The sequence below is a fragment of the Gigantopelta aegis genome, chromosome 10, assembly GCF_016097555.1.
Source record: "Gigantopelta aegis isolate Gae_Host chromosome 10, Gae_host_genome, whole genome shotgun sequence".
In the NCBI taxonomy this organism is placed as follows: Eukaryota; Metazoa; Mollusca; class Gastropoda; order Neomphalida; family Peltospiridae; genus Gigantopelta; species Gigantopelta aegis.
The window spans coordinates 37,196,635-37,219,256 of NC_054708.1; the positions used below are offsets into that span (position 1 = coordinate 37,196,635).

The following is a 22,622-nucleotide window of genomic DNA, read 5'->3' on the forward strand; positions in this document are numbered from 1 at the left end:
CAAATCAGCGGTTCAAGTGCCATGTGTACTGAAAATACCAACTAATTTAAAGCTGAGCTTCAAAATAGCGGCAAACTTCAATTTAGCCGTTAACAGAGCTTACGGACCTGTAAACGACTCAACACAACTATTAATCTGCCAACCATTCAGACAGCCACCCTATTTTAAATCGACTGACCAATGAGATGTACTAAATTCCTAACAGGAAGTGAATTAGCCAATTTGAAAGAGGTTGGTGGTCTGATTGGTCAGTAGATTGAGTTTTTTTGAGTCTCACTACACAGTTCACTTTCGGGTGAGAGTTCATTCATCACGGTCCTCTACAGTTCCTAATTGTGACATATATTGTGGTTCACATTTTCACTTATAGTAATTGGGGAAGAATTAAAACAATTTGTACTTTTAAATGGTAAGTCTTTTGGCTGGATTTTGCCCCTGTTACTTTGTAATGGAACTGGTGGCCAGTGTGAATCTGTTCCTGGACCATCTGCTCAAACTGGTACTACAGCCAGATAAAGTCATAAAGCAAAAAACCGAGATGAAAATGTTCTCAATTTTGGAGTGAAAATAATTGCTTATATAATGTATGTTTACAATGGTGTATGGTGTTATAGTGCCAATGAGAACCTGTTCTATTAGCAATCTTCATTTAAAGTTGGGCTATTTAACACTTTTTATTTACTTTTTATTTGCAATAAACACTGATTCTCAGTGCCAGTTGTCTATATTTTTGTAGATTTTAAGCACAGATTATCCAATAACACTTCATATATAAAAAAAAAAAAACGATTTCAACCATTAAATGACAACAGTTCAGCATGACATCATATTACTCGACTTAGAACATGTATAGATGTCTGCAGCACTCTACTGGTTAATACTGAAATATATCGTATTACATCATATTACTTAGAACATGTATAGATGTCTGCAGCACTCTACTGGTTAATACTGAAATATATCATATTACATCATATTACTCGACTTAGAACATGTATAGATGTCTGCAGCACTCTACTGGTTAATACTGAAATATATCGTATTACATCATATTACTCGACTTAGAACATGTATAGATATCTGCAGCACTCTACTGGTTAATACTGAAATATATCGTATTACATCATATTACTCGACTTAGAACATGTATAGATGTCTGCAGCACTCTACTGGTTAATACTGAAATATATCATATTACTTAGAACATGTATAGATGTCTGCAGCACTCTACTGGTTAATACTGAAATATATCGTATTACATCATATTACTCGACTTAGAACATGTATAGATGTCTGCAGCACTCTACTGGTTAATACTGAAATATATCGTATTACATCATATTACTTAGAACATGTATAGATGTCTGTAGCACTCTACTGGTTAATACCGAAATATATCGTATTACATCATATTACTCGACTTAGAACATGTCTGTAGCACTCTACTGGTTAATACTGAAATATATCGTATTACATCATATTACTCGACTTAGAACATGTCTGTAGCACTCTACTGGTTAATACTGAAATATATCATATTACATCATATTACTTAGAACATGTATAGATGTCTGCAGCACTCTACTGGTTAATACTGAAATATATCGTATTACATCATATTACTTAGAACATGTATAGATGTCTGCAGCACTCTACTGGTTAATACTGAAATATATCATATTACATCATATTACTTAGAACATGTATAGATGTCTGCAGCACTCTACTGGTTAATACTGAAATATATCGTATTACATCATATTACTTAGAACATGTATAGATGTCTGTAGCACTCTACTGGTTAATACCGAAATATATCGTATTACATCATATTACTCGACTTAGAACATGTCTGTAGCACTCTACTGGTTAATACTGAAATATATCATATTACATCATATCACTTAGAACATGTATAGATGTCTGTAGCACTCTACTGGTTAATACTGAAATATATCGTATTACATCATATTACTCGACTTAGAACATGTATAGATGTCTGCAGCACTCTACTGGTTAATACTGAAATATATCGTATTACATCATATTACTTAGAACATGTATAGATGTCTGCAGCACTCTACTGGTTAATACTGAAATATATCATATTACATCATATTACTTAGAACATGTATAGATGTCTGCAGCACTCTACTGGTTAATACTGAAATATATCGTATTACATCATATTACTCGACTTAGAACATGTATAGATGTCTGCAGCACTCTACTGGTTAATACTGAAATATATCGTATTACATCATATTACTTAGAACATGTATAGATGTCTGTAGCACTCTACTGGTTAATACCGAAATATATCGTATTACATCATATTACTCGACTTAGAACATGTCTGTAGCACTCTACTGGTTAATACTGAAATATATCGTATTACATCATATTACTCGACTTAGAACATGTCTGTAGCACTCTACTGGTTAATACTGAAATATATCATATTACATCATATTACTTAGAACATGTATAGATGTCTGTAGCACTCTACTGGTTAATACTGAAATATATCATATTACATCATATTACTTAGAACATGTATAGATGTCTGCAGCACTCTACTGGTTAATACTGAAATATATCATATTACATCATATTACTTAGAACATGTATAGATGTCTGCAGCACTCTACTGGTTAATACTGAAATATATCATATTACATCATATTACTTAGAACATGTATAGATGTCTGCAGCACTCTACTGGTTAATACTGAAATATATCATATTACAGTACTTACTCAACCTCACTAAATCCATCCAACGTTGATTCTGGTTCTGGGGTGGCCTGAGGTGGGGGTGGGATATTTTCATTGCATAGCTCAAACTTGGCTTTGTCTAGAACAAGAAACACAATTGCTACTTAGTAATTCTTTTTTAAAACATAATTATTGGATATTAAACAAGCTTCTATTTCGTATCATGTTTATGTCCCGAGTGAAATAATTTTCAGTTTCACAAGATTTAACATAACTCGTTTGGTTGACATTCCTGTAACTTGTAGTGCACTAATCGATGACGTCACGAAGTGTTACGTCCCACTTGGCATTCTAGTGGAACGTATCACTTTGATATGTACCAAAATATTTTGAACCATATGCATAATGGGTAATAAATATTGGATAACAAGCATTCTGAGAGTGCACTGCTAAAAAAATACATGTCCCCAAATTTTTACAGGGATGTAATACTCGGTATATGAATATGGGTCCTCCTTTGAAAATAGTGCATGTACCTTAAAGTGACAGCTAGACCCTAGCTTTTAAACACTACAGCATACATTGTAGTTTTCATTACTGGAGCTGTATTCATAATTGAAATTACTTAGATATCATCCATTTCCTCACATCCGATTGAGATCAAGTATTCCTCCTATCTTATTTCTACAAAACAAATGTCTAAACATGGCTGAAATGTTGGATGAAGAAATTCAGATTAGAAGATTTGTTTTGATCAAGTAATGTGACACACAGGTAAGTGAGACTTGATTAGTAAATTATATGTATATCTATAGTGGTAATCACAGAAAGAATCTGATACATAAAACATATTATTACCCCATGCAGAGGGCAGTCATAACCGGGGAAATAAAAATAATAATTTCTCACTGAGAACCAATGACTTGTTGTTACTAAATACGATGTCATCACAATACACAAACATACACAATAACGCCACATACATGTACTTTAAAGCGTTTGCATTTGCGCGTCCAGATTGATTCACATTACTGCCAACAATTATTTGTCAAACTGAATACCTGTCTGTATGAAAGACTCTGAGTCAGAAATAATATTAATGACATCATCCATCTTGACTCCTGCTGGTGGCCCCACCCATCCCTCTGATACTGTGGTGTGCACTGGTCTTTTAGGAGGTCGACTGTTCTGATCATACTTGGAGCCTTTTACTGTGAATATAGAAAATTCAAGTTTTACACACACAAAAAAGATTAAAAATTTTCATATGCATGTACATGTATTTATAAATAACAACTTTTCAAAGATAACACTTTCTTCTGCATCCAATTTTTAAGTGCCAGTCTCGGTGACACAGCAATGTACCCAGTTCATTCCAGGCATGCATCTGCCCGAACCCCTTGATCCGACTCCTGCTTCCTGCAGGGCTCGAAACGGCCTGTGGCCAGGTCGTCAAATGTAACCAATGTCCTGTTTGGGCGACTTAATTATTAAAAAATAATGGCATTAGTCACCCAAATAATATTATCTTCTTTAGAGATATAACATATGAACAACTATTAATATTTATATTCCACATTTAAAATCTTGCTCATGGTTCACTTACCATATTTTGCCAACATGCATTATTATATTTTAGGCCACCATATTTTTTGGCGAGTTTCGAACCCTGTTCCTGATTGCAGTCCTTCATGTGTTATCAAACTCAGGTATTTCAAAGTTGAAGTAAACAAAAATATTGGAGTTTAAGTACAGTATTCTAATTCACTCTGCATATAACACGAAATTTGATTGGCTAATCAAATCCATTAGTGGCAGTAAAACCAGCATAACCTTTCAGAAATTTGGGGGGCTCCACAAGAGCCTATTTACATTTTCATACGTTTAGATGGATGTACTTGGCCTACTTTTAAAATACCAATGTCGAATTTTATTACGTCAATGCTGTTTATACAAGGTTCACATGTGTGAAGTTGAAAGGAATGCGGAAGTAAGTAATTTAACTATGCCAAATTATGAATCTTCATTATCAAGCACTAGTTGTTATGATGAAATCGGTAATAATGGTTGATATTGTCGTTAATAAAACAATAAAATACAAAAACGATATTAGGATAAAAAGTTGTATTACACGTAAAAACATATTTTTTAATTGACTTGCACTTTAATTATTTTATAAGGCGGATGACTTGAAACATGATAGTAGTGTCCAGGTGTTTTTTAACATCCATAAATGTTTAAATACAATATAGTAATACCCAAATTAGTAGACCAATCTCATTGGTTCCAAAGAAGAAAAAATATTTTTAAATTATATTTTTTAGTAGTATTACTAATTCTAGTGTTTTTAAAATGAAAGGTATGCTGTCTTTTTGTAACCTTGCTTTAATTACTACAAAAAAATATCTAGTCTTGTCAACTTGTGAACTGACGTTTCTCCTTTGCACGTTTTAGCTAATTTTATTACATATTTGATAACCCACATCAAAATAATTGTCAATTCCATATTCGGCCGACATCGATTCATAAATGTAAACAAACTATTACGTTCAAGTTTTAAAAGATGGAAGTAAAACAATTGTACCAATCCATCCACCAAATATATCATTACTACCGGTACGGTTAGATAGGTTTTATTGGTGGTACACAAACGAAAACAATGATGGTGCCACGGCGAAGTCCTGTCATAGACCGTAATTCTATTTGATGCCTCAGCTTGTGAGAACCACTGGACAGAAGAAGAAATAAGAGATAGGGAAAACACTGATCACTCCACTTGAACTCTTACTTGTTCCAACAATTTAGTCACAGAAAATAGGGAACAGCACTAATGTGATCATGAGGAGAAAACAAGAGACATTGTTTAGTTTCCATTTTCATCAGGTTCGGAAGAGAGATTACATAAAAAGATTGCATGTGGTGCAAATAACTACCTGCAATTTGGAATTTTTACACACATTCTTTTTAGGTAAGCATATGGTATTTCGAACCCTGATTTTGGAATTAAACAATTCAAACAAAATATAGAGTTGTGGTAAATAAAAAGATTACTTATATTCAGTGTATTCAATAAATTATCACAAAACTCTCTTCATTCCACAACATTTCAGGGGATTTACATTTTTTGTTTGTTTGTTTGTATTTTATTACTTTTTTGAAGGTGTTTTTTGGGGTGGGTGGGTGGGTGAGAGGGAATATAAATAAAAACTTACCAGCAATAAGTGGTGGCTTAATTTCCGACCTGGATGAGTGGGACACATTCTTGGCACTCTGTGGACGAATCTTCTTGTTGGATGTCAGCTGAGCAGTTCTGTAATTCTTTGCACTTGATGGCCGCACCGGTTTGCTAACAATCTGTTTTCTAGTTTGTCTGTAGGTCTCATGTGTCTGATTTGTTAGACCATTGATTGATGTATTGCTACCCCTGAAAACAAAACAGTAAAATAATAGACTTCAAAGACTAATTTCTTAAAGACTGCATTATTTCCTTACTATTTTCTAATTTAAAAAACTCTGACATTATTACCAGATTAAAACAAAATCTTATTATCCAGTTTACCGTGGAGCTGCATCAGTAGATCTGACATGATCAAAGTCACTTTATGCAGATGACCTTTTGTTGCAAGTAGTAAAGCAGTATGTAACTTAGGGGCTGCAAAACAGGTGGGGTGACACGGGTGGGCCATGTCATCCCCTTTTTTCTGTTATTGTGCTTAGAATGCTGGAAATGCCATATTTGAACACCTGAAATGTTTTCTAACAGGTCTGGACCCTTTGATCCCTTATACTTCCCTGCCCTGTGCCATCAGACTGATTTGCCAACACGGTCCAAGTTAACAGAGAAACATATCTCCAAGCAATTTTATGATTACGTAACAAAATTTGACCTCTTGCATTCTTCCCGATCAGGTTTTAGACCAAAACACTCACAACAACAGCACTTATTGATATAACTGACAAATGGTTACACAAAATGAATGAATGAAATCTAAATTGAGTCATATTTCTTGATTTCAAAAAAAGTTTTCAATGGTTGTGGACCTTTCAATTTTGACTCACAATTTAAACATTTACTGCTGCAAATGAAATTCTTTTGACTTATAGCAATCTAACTTAAATAACAGAACACAGAAAGTCACTATAGAAATTGCTACATCAAAACCTAAGTCCATTATTTATGGTGATCCCAGGGTTCAATACAAGGACCTCTTCTCTTTATACTTTACATAAAATGATATTCCATTATACACTGAACACGGTAACACAAGTATGTATACAGATGATTCATGTCAGGGAAAACTGTTACTCAAATTCAAGATAAACTAAAGCTAGACATCAATGGTGTAAAAAATAAAGGTGTACCTACATTTGTATAATAAAATGTTCATGAACAGAAAAAAGACCAAATACATGTATATATGACTATAAGAACAAGACAAAAAGTCACAACCCAAAATGATATTTAATTAGTTGATAATAATTTTAAATGGACAAATCAGGTTAAACATGTGTGTTCCTTGATCTCTAAGTCTAAACATCTGTATCTTTTATCGAAAATAATTAGGTATCTAAAACAAATTCAGGAAAACCTTTCTACAATAGGTATATTTTACCACTCATCGATTACTGCTGTGTAATTTAGGGAAACTGTTATCAAGATGGATTAGAGCGTTTACTAAAACTGCAAAAGAGAACTGCTAGGATGATATTGAATCCTATTTCTCTATCGCCCCACTATATAAACAGTTAAAATGGATAACAATAGAAATGAGTCCAGCTATGACAAATTTATAAAAGTTTATGCAGTGAAGCCCCAAACTATCATTCAGACTTATTATTATATGCTGGAGAAAACAATCCTTACAACCTTAGAAATGTAGAGGATGGAAATCTATTTATTTATTTACAGACTACCGTAGCAATATTTGTTAAAAAGAATATCATGTGTATAATATGTTTTATGCTATGTATGTATTTTCTATTTGTTTATAAATGTATTATTGTAAATATGTATTGTTATTATTATTATTAGAGTGCCTCTCCCATTTTCAAATTGCACTGGCAGTGCCCCCACCCCCCACCCCCCAACCCCCCACCACACATACACATTCAAATACAAGAGAAAGACGCTGTTCACTGCAACATATATTGATAGTTCAAAGTTAGCCCGGAACACCGAATCTGTGTGGGTAGGTAAACTTATTAATGCTGTAAACTTACTGAGAATTACTACACTCCTGTCTTTATCACCAGTTACCAACTTCGTGTACTATAGGTGAAATCACCAAATCTGTGTGGGTAGGTAAACTTATTAATGCTGTAAACTTACTGAGAATTACTACACTCCTGTCTTTAACACCAGTTACCAACTTCGTGTACTATAGGTGAAATCACCGAATCTGTGTGGGTAGGTAAACTTATTAATGCTGTAAACTTACTGAGAATTACTACACTCCTGTCTTTAACACCAGTTACCAACTTCGTGTACTATAGGTGAAATCACCGAAAATGTGTGGGTAGGTAAACTTATTAATGCTGTAAACTTACTGAGAATTACTACACTCCTGTCTTTAACACCAGTTACCAACTTCGTGTACTATAGGTGAAATCACCGAATCTGTGTGGGTAGGTAAACTTATTAATGCTGTAAACTTACTGAGAATTACTACACTCCTGTCTTTAACACCAGTTACCAACTTCGTGTACTATAGGTGAAATCACCGAATCTGTGTGGGTAGGTAAACTTATTAATGCTGTAAACTTACTGAGAATTACTACACTCCTGTCTTTAACACCAGTTACCAACTTCGTGTACTAGAGGTGAATTCACCGAATCTGTGTGGGTAGGTAAACTTATTAATGCTGTAAAGTTACTGGGAATTACTACACTCCTGTCTTTAACACCAGTTACCAACTTCGTGTACTAGAGGTGAATTCACCGAATCTGTGTGGGTAGGTAAACTTATTAATGCTGTAAACTTACTGGGAATTACTACACTCCTGTCTTTAACACCAGTTACCAACTTCGTGTACTAGAGGTGAATTCACCGAATCTGTGTGGGTAGGTAAACTTATTAATGCTGTAAACTTACTGAGAATTACTACACTCCTGTCTTTAACACCAGTTACCAACTTCGTGTACTATAGGTGAAATCACTGAATCTGTGTGGGAAGGTAAACTTATTAATGCTGTAAACTTACTGGGAATTACTACACTCCTGTCTTTAACACCAGTTACCAACTTCATGTACTATAGGTGAAATCACAATTAAATGTGACCAGTACTTTATGCAGTATATTAGGTCACAGCTCACATTAAAACAAATATATCAATAAATACGTCAATACATTTAGCAATAAATATGTGCACCTATATTTCATTCAAAGAGATCCCAAGTACAGTTGAGGCCTACATGCCACATACCAAAGACAGCAGAAAAGATTTTAGCAGGCTTCGTTGTTTGAGAGCACATTTGTTTATGATTGAAAAGGGAAGACAAGAAACCACCTGTCCCTACAAATGAGAGATATTATCCAACTGTCCCCTAGAAATTGGGGACGAATATCACTTCCTCATCAAGTCCTCTGCATATAATGATTTTAGAAATGATTTACATTGTAAAACAATAAATAGAATAACAGTTTTCTAATTTGAGGGATAATATGACAAATTCTTATTCCTCACCTGCAATAATATTTGAGTCAATCTAAGCGATTTTGGGGCATAACTCAAAAGAAACTGGAATAGAATATTTTTCTTCAGAATTCATTTAAGGGACATCCCAAGAACAACATACTAAAAATCCATCAAAATACCCTATGGGGAAATATGTCAAATTTGCATAAATCCAAGAAGTCGGCCAGCATATTTAACTTTGCAATGTGATAGAATCTAGAGAACATCAAACAATTAAAATATTTTTGGATGGATAGGAAAGATATTTAATAAATTCCTAGCTTGATCCAACACTTCCTTCATTTGCACAATTCCAATAAGCATGGCCACCAAAACACCTCTGAATAGCCAATTTTGTGTCTATAATTATACGGTTTCTCTGAGATTTCTAAGTTGTCTGCATATTATTATTTGGAGATGACAATAAATAAATGTTTGGTTTTAATGGACATTTCCTTCTTTTGCATAATTCCAATATGGCCACAAAGTATACATAAGTATACAGGCTACATCAAACATTTTTGTGGCATCTTGTATACATGTACATGTAGTTTGGAGATGAATTTTTTTTTTTTTTTAAAGTAATAATATTGATAAAACCAATTTTTAATTGTCTACATTATTTTTTTAATATAGTAAAATACATGATAACGAAGCTCAGTCAATGTATTTGATCAATGGCGACTACAAGCTACCAGGCAGTAAGTTAACCCCTTTGTTGCCATGGCTTGGTTAAAAACCACTGGCATCATGCTTTAATTTTCTTTCAAAACTACTGTTAGTAAGTTCTGCAAACAAATCTCGCTCAAATATTTCTGCACTGAAATTCAATCCACAAAGAACATAGTTTTATGTGACAATATATTAGTGTAATCTCGTGACCAACAATGACGTAATTTTGGGAAACGACAGCATACAATGTGACATGACATTGCTTCCCCAGAACTGCCAGCTCCATGCATGTGAAGTATTGTAATAAAAATAATGTCATTCTGTTGGCTCTTAGTTATGTTTGAAACATTTTAACATGGTCCTTATTATTCATAAAACAATAATTAATAAAAAAAATAATATGAATAATAAAGAAATTATTACCCATGTGTGTGAGTTATAGTTTTACTCAAATAAGGTGCACGACAGTCACTTTTCGCACCCTTGTTTTGGCTTCGTACACAATAAATACAACATATCCAACAGTAATGTTTTGATATGATATATTTGACAAAAGGTACTTTTCATTTCTTTCATCTTTTAAAATTTAAACTTACTATTTTGTCCAGAATTATAAAAAATAAAAACATACCGATCTGTAAACAGTGTCGTCTGCTACTTATAGAATTTTAACAGGGGTCAAGGTTAGTAGACCAGTTTTTATTTTAATGTGGCAAAGAATTATAATAATACAGCTAATTTTGAATTTGAATGACATCAGTATTTCAATGACGTCACTTTACATCTCCTTACAATAACACTAAACTGGGTATATGACGTTTCCGTTTTCAGAATGCTGGAAAAATTATTAATGCACCTGGGTGTATTTGAAGAAAATCTTATCATTAATTTTTTTTTACCTTTTACGAAATATGATTTCAAGTGAAATTACGGTGAGATATGTTATATTTATTGTGTACGAAGCCAAAACAAGGATGCGAAGAGTGACTGTCATTGACCTTAATGTCGGGATTAATGTATTACCCTTAGTCTCGCATGGGCAATACAAGAATCCTGATACTCGTTTGGTCAACACACACAAGCTCATAATAATCTCTTTCTCTCTATATATATCAAATTACCATGCTCTTTTGTCATACAAGGATCTAGTTTGTGACTTCTGGTGAGTGTTCTTGGCAATAGCACTGATTGGCTCCCCGAGTCTAATGTTGTACACAGAAGTGCTGACCTGCTCCAGCTGTGCCAGGGAAGTACATGCAGGCAGTAACCAGTCCTAAAGTAACAATACAATGTATTATTTTAAAATGGTGGTCATCGTGAATTAAATAAGTGCCACTCAAATCAGCATGACATTTTTTTTTATACAGAATGACAGCAGACAAGGAGAGTTTTTGTTAAATTCAAAATGATTAACATATGATCAGCTCTACTGGTCTACAAGAAAATCTGACAGCATTGTGTTGACAGCAGTGTGTTGACTCCAGGTGTCCAGCTGACATTTCATCTGTAAATAATACTTAAAATATCAATCAATCACATTTTGCCTATTACCAGTACATGTATAAGGTTATTTCAGAGTATAAAAAATTATAAAAATATTGGGTGAGACTGAATTCTTGTTTATCATGCAGTTTGTTGTATCTTAGACCCACCGACTATCAAAACGATCGATACCATCCTTGAAAACACAAAATGTTAGGCACTGAATACCCAATTCAGTGCTAAGCTATCAGCTGGGATTTTAACAGCCCAGTGGAGAGGTACAAGGCTACTTCACAGACTTTTGTTCAATGAAACACCCAGGTGCGCACGGAGGGTCAAACCCCCCTGCTCCAAGCAAAGTATTTTCCGTGATAGTATACATGGCCAGACCCTCTTAAAATTTTGCTCGCCAGTCGAGACCCACCTGCACAATTTCTTGCACATGTGCCTGCAATCAATAACTAGAGTGGTATATTTAGGACAAACACTTATTTTTTCTTATTTAAAGATTTCAAACTCCCAACTTATATCTTAAGATCTTGACTTTATTTCGAGTGCCTCACTTATTATCTCAATTTCTCAACTTATCTCAAGCTCTTGATTTATTATACCGAGCACAAGACTTATATGTCACACTCTCAACTTATTAATTCTTGTCATCACACGTCTTTTTCATTTGCATTTTTCTCCATTTTTCTGTATGGTCCTGATGTGGAATTAAGTCAAGAGCTCAAAATAAAAAGTTGAGAGCACCACATAATACATCAAGAGCTTCACATAATAAGTCAAAAGTTTGACATTTATAATCAGTCCAGTGTTTGAGATAATATATCAAGAGCTCGAGATATGTTGAGCATTCAACACTTTTAAAGTACCCGATACGAAAAAATAAGTGTGTCACATGGTAGAATATTTAGTTTAAACAATATTTACTTTTGCAAATCAAATACAACAGTTTGGGACTGGCAAACAGGCTAATACCTATATTAAGGCCTCTCCCTATACATTTAACACACCTATATATATATTTGATGTGATGGAATCAAACGAATAAGACTATTTCCACTATATGTTTATCAAGGAGGATAGACAAAGATAGCAAAGTAAATACAGAGATCAGGAAGAATGAATGAAAGGAAATAGAAGCAAACAGATGATACCTGGTTAATTATTCTCGAAACACTTGCTATTTATAAGGAAGTTATGAATCGATTTAAATATTTTCTTGAACACTATGGTTTGGATCACCAAATAACAGAGTATGCCAGTTAAGATTACATTATTGGACTAATTTGTTTGGGAGCCAAGACCAGCTAAAAATGGTTAAGCACAACACCCACTACACAGTTGGTTTGTCACTTCAGGCTGTAAGGGGGGTGCCTCTGTAACATTCCTAGCCCTGGTCTAGAGTTGTACAACAATAGGTGACAGCCTATTTTTTAATAGGGGTGGGGTTGCTTAGGTGCAAATATTAACAATTTTATTTGATTTTCTTGGCATCTACAACCAATATCCTTCAGGAATTGTTGTTAATAATATGTCATTTTATTTTGCACATTTATAATATACTCTTCAAAAACAGAAGGGGAACATTTATAGAAATAATGTTCCACAGTGATTAATGGACCTTCCTGGAAATGGTCAAAATCGAGAATGACACCCCACGCACATGTACGGGGCAACTGCGTGATGCATGTACAAACTATGGAATGTGTTTCGGTGTGTTGATAAACAGACCTGAACATTCTTTACTAGGATGTCTGTGGTCAAAACATATGTTCGGTCTAATAGTTGATATTAACATTAATATTCCAGGTTCCCCCACTTTTTTTGAAGAGTATATTATAATGGTAGTAACTCACATACAGTATATTGTTTGGTTATTTATGCAGTGTGTAAACTCAATTAAACCTATTTCCTAATAGGGGATGGAGATGGCTTAGGTGCAAATCTCAACAATTTGACTCAACTTTCTCGGTTTCTTCAACCAATAATCCACAAGAATTGTTATTAACATGTCCATATGAGGTCAGCTGTTCAGAAAGTTAAATATGGATATGAATTGCTTTCAGGATGGCTGCCATTTATCAATTTGACTACCAAATGTCATTTTATTTTGTCTTACACTTTTACACACATACCCACACATATCGGGAATAACAGTCTGTCACATGTAGTTTATGTTTTGATTTATACTTATACAATTCTGTAAAGTGAATATAATTATTAAATGTTTTTCATATGTTTTCAAACTATTATCCATATTTATACCTAGAATCAATAAAAAAATGTGTGTGTATAATGGTGCAAATATCAGAGGTTTTAAAATACAATGGCCCGATGCCTGAGGCCAGTGGTTTTTAGATTCGGGCCAGTAAAAATTACTTTGTTTGATACCGATGGTAAATGGTTATAAAAAAAATAAAAAAAAATAATAATAATAATAATCTACATCGCTACAATATTACGAAAACAAAAGAAACATCTATAAGTCACTTCTTTCGATTTGCTGTCACATGCAACATTTCACTAACAAATAGTTGGCCACCAGTAATCTTTGACCCATCAATATTAATATACCTACCCATGTAATTTTGTTCAAGTAATAAAGTGTAAATATTGAAAACAAACATTCACTTGTTTTGCTGCCATTTTCTTCTTTACACTGGAACCCAAAGATTTGTTACTCTAATACTAACAGTAATACAGTACAATAGTAATATGCAAAATAGTAAAAAGTCTTTTAAGGTTGCATATGACACCATTTATGCTTGCAAAACTTTAAATGTGTAAAGTTTTTTCCCAAAATGTCACATAAATTGCAAGACTATATATATACATACACAGTAGAATCTTGTTGGGTCAAACTCGGAAGGATCAAATACACTTCACCGTTTGAACCGAAAATGAAGTCTGAAGTTTTTGTTTGGTAAACTCTTATATTAATTGCTGATGGGTCGAACATGTCCCGAGTCGACTATAAGCCTCCGATCTAACAAAATTATCAATCTCGTCATTGTTATTGGCTAAATTTACCCTGAACTGGTGATCCATCAAATATCAAATGGGAACAAACAATTTAGATGAATGGGGGAATCACAACAATAGCCATGCAATCCTTTCTTACAACACTTGCCATATTGTTTGTTAAGTGGCTATCGGTAATGATTTTTCAAGTCCAGCTGGTGTATATGGGCACAACACCTTTTTATATTATCACACGTCTAAGTTGACATCCTTCACTTGGAATATTAGTCTTATCTGTTTCTGTTACTGATGCTCATTTCACCAATTTGTTTGTTTTTGTTCATTTGTTTATATTTATTTATTTTATTTCTGGAACAGGAGCCAATTTCACAAAACATCGTAAGTTAGTTTACATTTGAGACTAGCAGTTATAGGTACCTGTCATACGTATGTTTACATTTGTGTGAGATCTACATGTACTTCATGCAGAAAATTACATGATTACAGAAAACTGAGCATGGTAAGGAGGAAAGAAAATGAAATTTGTATATTTCAAACCATATTAATTTTTTATTCATTTCAACTTATTTTCTTGCTTATATCCTGGGCACACACATCAGCTATCTGGGCTGTCTGTCCAGGACAGTGGGTTACCGGTAGTTGTTAGTGATAAGTGAGAAAGAAGAGGGTGTAGCGGTCTTACACCTACCCATTTAGTTGTTGAAACTCACTCTGAGTGTGAGCCGGTACCAGGCTGCGAACCCAGTACCTACCAGCCTTATGTCCGATGGCTTAACCATGACACTACTGAGGCCGGTCGTCAAACCAAATTAGTTTACTGATTCATATAGTCATAGATTTATGTTTACATACAAAACTAGGCTTACAATACTTTGTGAAATTGGTCCCAGCTCTGTAGCCCTCCAACAGAGACTATGTTGAGAACTACTAGACAGATATAGCACGATGTAAATGCACCTATCATTTTACCTGTAATAGGAACATTTTACAAGTACATGCATGCTTTTTGGTATGATATACGTGGGAAATGCTGTTAGGAATATTTGTAAATCGATAGGAAGGAAGGAAATGTTTTATTTAACGACGCACTCAACACATTTTATTTACGGTTATATGGCGTCAGACTTATGGTTGAGGACCACACAGATATTGAGAGAGGAAACTTCATGGGCTACTCTTTTCGATTAGCAGCAAGGGATCTTTTATATGCACCATCCCACAGACAGGATAACACATACCACGGTCTTTGATATACCAATCGTGGCTGTGACGAGAAATAGCCCAATGGGCCCACTGATGGGGATCGATCCCAAACCAACTGCGCATCAAGCGAGCACCTTACCACTGGGCTACATCCCACACCCTAAACTGACAGATGAATGAAAACTAAATGAACACAATGATGAGGTCATGGCATCTTTCTTAATGGCTACAAGTAATAATCATCTACAGTATATTAATTAATTATCCTGATTTTCAACTATCATAATGATTTTATAATTTTATCATGTTTACATTCCCTGTAAAATACTTTTTAATTGGGACAAAATGGAAACTAATTTAATATCCTTCAAATATTTCTATACTACCACATGTTAAATTGGATTAAACAAATGATTTTAATAAACATTGTGACACAAGAACATATAAGATGTATTCATGTCAAACTCACCTGATATCACAAGTTAGCTATAAGAATGTAAAATTTCTTGGTTTTCATGAAGACTGTTTTGTTTTGTTTTTGTCTGAACAGTACTGGTTCAGCCAGAAGAACAAATCATAAATGAACGTATGAAGGCAAGGAAAACACACAAACTAAGAACATCAAACCACCTAAATTCTTTGCTGATAGTGTTGCCACAACAGCTCCCTGTGATACAGTATAAATAATTGGAAATATGTGATGCACCTTAGAAACATGGCATGAAGTCAGAATCTTCTTATCAATATTTAATGCAGCCACCTTCTGTAGGCAAAGCTACATCAATTATTAATTAACAGTTTCATGAAGCAAACATGATACATACAGTATTTTAGTCTTTAAATAATGTTATATAACAAATTTACCGATACATATAGAAGTACCGGTAAACATAATAAATTGGTATACCCAAACTTTACTGAATGGGCTTGAAATAGCGGCCTGCAAAAAGCAGTCCATTTTTAGATCTAGCAGGTGAAATAAAGATTCACCTGCTAAAACTACTGCAGTATCACTGGCCAGTTCACAAAGAGACAGATGTATGTACGATCATGTCATCTGTTATTTAGCTTGTGAATCGGTTATATTTTATTTCCATAATGCTATAAGTATACATTAGAGGACCTTATTTTCCACACACTATACCAAACCCTCCCCTCGCCACATGTTGTCTTATTTTCCACACACTATACCAAACCCTCCCCTCGCCACATGTTGTCTTATTTTCCACACACTATACCAAACCCTCCCTTCACCCCATGTTGTCTTACTTTCCACACACTATACCAAACCCTCCCCTCGCCACATGTTGTCTTATTTTCCACACACTATACCAAACCCTCCCCTCGCCACATGTTGTCTTATTTTCCACACACTATACCAAACCCTCCCCTCGCCACATGTTGTCTTATTTTCCACACACTATACCAAACCCTCCCCTCGCCCCATGTTGTCTTATTTTCCACACACTATACCAAACCCTCCCCTCACCCTATGTTGTCTTATTTTCCACACACTATACATGTTGTCTTACTTTCCACACACTATACCAAACCCTCCCCTCACCCCATGTTGTCTTATTTTCCACACACTATACCAAACCCTCCCCTCACCCCATGTTGTCTGGTATCCAGCAGGACGTATTTCTTTTAGTCTGCCATTTAAAACCCCCAGCAGATCACATTTTACTCCCTGCTTTACGAGGTGCATCGGGCAATAACCTTAAAGTGTGGGTATACACCTACTTTATAGGTCCAGTTAATTATTTTATTACATACTCATGTAATCTTACTATTATAATAGTAATAAAGATGATTCTGACAGTGCAATAATAAAAAATTTCATTGAACATAAAATCTTGCATGCGTAGTATGACATTTACATGTTCACAGGAATGATGTCATATATGTCCCTAGCCAGGAATGCTGTCATTAGCCAGGAATGGTGTCATGTCCCTAGCCAGGAATGATGTCATATACAGCCCTAGCAAGAAACGATGTCATGTCCCTAGCCAGGAATGATGTTATATATGTCCCTAGCCAGGAATGGTGTCATGTCCCTAGCCAGGAATGATGTCATATACAGTCCTAGCCAGAAATGATATCATGTCCCTAACCAGGAATGATGTTTTGTATGTCCCTAGCCAAGAATGATGTCATGTCCCTAGCCAGGAATGATGTCATGTATGTCCCTAGCCAGGAATGATGTCATGTATGTCCCTAGCCAGGAATGATGTCATGTATCCCCCTAGCCAGGAATGATGTCATGTTCCAAGCCAGGAATGATGCCATGTTCCAAGCCAGGAATGATGTCATGTATCCCCCTAGCCAGGAATGATGTCATGTATCCCCCTAGCCAGGAATGATGTCATGTTCCAAGCCAGGAATGATGTCATGTATCCCCCTAGCCAGGAATCATGTCATGTTCCAAGCCAGGAATGATGTCTTGTCCCTAGCCAGGATGCACAGCGTCCAGTGAATTTAATAAAATTCAACCAACTTACCATATGAAGTTATTTAATTAAACTTTTGTTATTTACTCTTGAAAAGGTCTGTATTATTACAGACGAAATATCGAGTTTTAAATTTGTGTTATGTATTTTCTTTAAAAGTGGATGGTTTTAGACAAAGACTTTTGGTTTTAATTATGATTTATAATGTACAAAGGTGGTATATAATAAATACAGAACCATATACCAGTTGTTTTACCATGTTATTTATTGCACTCGTTTATAACATGCAAGATTTATACCATTCAACTGGTACACGGTCTATTGGTATAATATTCTTGGGCACTAAAAACCTGTCCAATAAATAACATGACAAAACAACTGCTATGCATGTGGTTCTCTCTATATCAGTTCTATAGCAGACAAGATCAATAAATAATGAAATGAAAATAAAGTGGACCAGACATCGACCCATGAGACTTGCGTTTTGTTCTTGAGTATTATAGAACTGCCTATTTCACAGTTGTCCGTGTCGCCACGTGCAAATACACTTTGATGCAGTTTTATCCATGCCTATCAGAATATTTTATTTTAAATTCATGGATGTGGTTATTTTTCTCATGATGGGAACAATATGGAGGAATTAAGTAGTAAAATGCCATCTCCTAGAATATTTAAAATTAGATTGCCTAAAACACCATTTTATTATATGTAGAACCAGAAATAATATTAAAGAATTTTTTTTATATTTAGGTTTGGAAATTTACTAGAGGGGATTAGTTGATTTTGAACAGATGTATCATGTTATAAATCTCTTATAGGAACAGCTATGGATAAGTGTGCATGTGTAATGAGATGGCTTGTTAAAATATCATGAAAACATAATTAGAACTTTGTTACATACAAATAATGTCACCATGCAAGCAAACCTATTTTTGTAGATGGCTCGTTCTATTGCATGATATATTACGTAAACATAATTTCAACTTTGTTATATATGCAAATTGTAAGTGGTTGTAGGTGTGAAAATAAGCCAGCGAGATTATATGAAATAGAGATTTTTTTATTTTATTTAGTTAAACTGACAACTTTCTATGTGCATTTTAATTTAGACAATCAATATTTTAATGTTAACTATAGGAGTAAAACCGTTTTGGAAAGTCAGTATGTCTCAGTACACGTGGTGTTGTATATGACAGCTGGATGTGTGTACCATCTGTACTATAAGGAAAACATTTGTCTACATTCCCCTAATATGGATACATATACATTGCTGAAGGATTGGAAAGAATGCATTGCAATGGAACATGGCAAGTGTGAACTTGACAGAAAGCATCAATAAATATTGTATAGGCCTATACTATGCTAATGTGTTTGTATCATCCAGACCTGTGTGCATACGAGAGTTTCAGGGGTTATAAAACCCCTCCCTGCCCAAACAATTTTCTTCTCTTTTTTTCTCTATTTTTGGGGAAGCATGACTTGACCCAGCATGAACTTTGCCCTCCTGCTAAAATTCCTGCACAGGTGCCAGTAATAGTCTGGTTTTTACATAATTTGTGCTCTGTAACAAGAACATTTCGGAGCCTACACTATTGTAAAAAAAATTGCTTTGATCAAAAACACCACTAGGAGACATTGATATATTAATCATCGGCTTTTGATTATCATACATTTGGTAATTTTGACATATAGTCTTAGACAGAAAATGCAATACATTTTCCCATTTGTAGGAAGGGATTTTTTATATACACTATCCCACAGACAGGATAGCACATTCCACGATCTTTGATACATCAATCTTGGTGCACTGGCTAGAATAAGTAATAGTCCAATGGGCCCACCAATGGGGATCATTGTTAAACCCACTGCGTATCAGACAAGCATTTTACCACTGGGCTACATCCCACCCTACACTATTCCCAAGGGTGCATGGGCCCACCAATGGGGATCATTGTTAAACCCACTGCGTATCAGACAAGCATTTTACCACTGGGCTATGTCCCACCCTACACTATTCCCAAGGGTGCATGGGCCCACCAGTGGGGATCATTGTTAAACCCACTGCGTATCAGACAAGCATTTTACCACTGGGCTATGTCCCACCCTACACTATTCCCAAGGGTGCATGGGCCCACCAATGGGTATCAGATCATTGTTAAACCCACTGCTATCAGACAAGCCCATTTTACCACTGGGCTACCACTGTCCCACCCTACACTATTCCCAAGGGTGCATGGGCCCACCAATGGGGATCATTGCATGGGCCCACCAATGGGGATCATTGTTAAACCCACTGCATATCAGACAAGCATTTTACCACTGGGCTACCTCCCACCCTACACTATTCCCAAGGGTGCATGGGCCCACCAGTGGGGACCATTGTTAAACCCACTGCGTATCAGACAAGCATTTTACCACTGGGCTACGTCCCACCCTACACTATTCCCAAGGGTGCATGGGCCCACCAATGGGGATCATTGTGAAACCCACTGTGTATCAGGACAAGCATTTTACCACTGGGCTACATCCCACCCTACACTATTCCCAAGGGTGCATGGGCCCACCAATGGGGATCATTGTTAAACCCACTGTGTATCAGAGAAGCATTTTACCACTGGGCTACGTCCCACCCTACACTATTCCCAAGGGTGCATGGGCCCACCAGTGGGGACCATTGTTAAACCCACTGCGTATCAGACAAGCATTTTACCACTGGGCTACATCCCACCCTACACTATTCCCAAGGGTGCATGGGCCCATCAGTGGGGATCATTGTTAAACCCACTGCGTATCAGACAAGCATTTTACCACTGGGCTACGTCCCACCCTACACTATTCCCAAGGGTGCATGGGCCCACCAATGGGGATCATTGTTAAACCCACTGCGTATCAGACAAGCATTTTACCACTGGGCTACGTCCCACCCTACACTATTCCCAAGGGTGCATGGGCCCACCAATGGGGATCATTGTTAAACCCACTGCGTATCAGACAAGCATTTTACCACTGGGCTATGTCCCACCCTACACTATTCCCAAGGGTGCATGGGCCCACCAATGGGGATCATTGTGAAACCCACTGTGTATCAGGACAAGCATTTTACCACTGGGCTACATCCCACCCTACACTATTCCCAAGGGTGCATGGGCCCATCAGTGGGGATCATTGTTAAACCCACTGTGTATCAGAGAAGCATTTTACCACTGGGCTACATCCCACCCTACACTATTCCCAAGGGTGCATGGGCCCATCAGTGGGGATCATTGTTAAACCCACTGCGTATCAGACAAGCATTTTACCACTGGGCTACGTCCCACCCTATACTATTCCCAAGGGTGCATGGGCCCACCAATGGGGATCATTGTTAAACCCACTGCGTATCAGACAAGCATTTTACCACTGGGCTACGTCCCACCCTACACTATTCCCAAGGGTGCATGGGCCCACCAATGGGGATCATTGTGAAACCCACTGTGTATCAGGACAAGCATTTTACCACTGGGCTACGTCCCACCCTACACTATTCCCAAGGGTGCATGGGTCCATCATCTGAAAAAGATACTTTTCCACTCATTTAAAAAGAGGGAGTATCACAAAACATTTTGCCCACAATCTATTTATAAAAGTGTGGACTATCTGCATTTGATACAGCACTTGCAGCCTATAGGCTAGACACAGGCATCAAATGCAGGTGGCCTATGCTAAAGTAACAGAGGGGGGAGGCCAGTATAAAAATGAATTTGAAAAAAGGAAGGATACTTTGTTTTTGAGGGAGGAAGGAGTGCAGGACACCTGATTACTTGGGGCAGGATACTGATTACTGGTAGGCAGGGTCTTTGAATTTATGAGAGCTGGATTTCATGTCATGAGTCAATAGTTATATTTCAGCAAATTACGTAATAGTGCAATATTTTCAGACTGTGTATGCTCATTATAACTTATTAAAGTAATCATACTTTAATCAACATTATTGGTACAGAATAATGTAAGGATCTGGGAATTTAAAACAGTTAGTATTTTACAAATGATATTAACATTCTTGTCGATATTCGTAAATGAAGATAATGCACCTTTAAGAGTTTGTTTTGTTTAACGACACAACTACAGCACATTAGATTTAATAATCATCGGCTATTGCATGTCAAACATTTGGTATTTTTAACATATAGTCTTAGAGAGGAAACCTGCTACCTTTTCCCATTAGTAGCAAGGGATGTTTTATATGCACCAACACACCGACAGAACAGCACATACCACTGCCTTTGATATACGTCTGGTGTACTGGCTAGAAACAGAAATAGCCCAATGGGCCTACCAATGGGGATCGATCCCAGACCGACCAGGCATCAAGCGAGTGCTTTACCACTGGGCTATGTCTCGCCCTGTACCTTTAAGAGAGACGGGTGGAAAAGTTATGTTTACATTTAAGTTTTC

At 36.0% G+C, this 22,622-nt stretch overlaps 1 protein-coding gene across 3 annotated transcripts in view; it reads right to left on the reverse strand.

Annotated features, from left to right (window-relative positions):
- LOC121382718 overlaps positions 1 to 22,622 on the reverse strand; it is a 67,112-nt gene that overhangs the window by 39,565 nt on the left and 4,925 nt on the right. For all 3 annotated transcript variants that reach the window (XR_005959209.1, XR_005959210.1, XM_041512267.1), the window contains exons 2-5: positions 11,187 to 11,338; positions 5,930 to 6,141; positions 3,779 to 3,928; positions 2,760 to 2,856 (exon numbers count right to left, since the gene is read on the reverse strand). Coding sequence is in view for 1 of the 3 variants with exons in the window: in XM_041512267.1 (XP_041368201.1) it covers positions 2,760 to 2,856; positions 3,779 to 3,928; positions 5,930 to 6,141; positions 11,187 to 11,338 (611 nt within the window). In the remaining 2 variants the exon portion in view is untranslated. The remainder of the gene's footprint in view (positions 1 to 2,759; positions 2,857 to 3,778; positions 3,929 to 5,929; positions 6,142 to 11,186; positions 11,339 to 22,622) is intronic.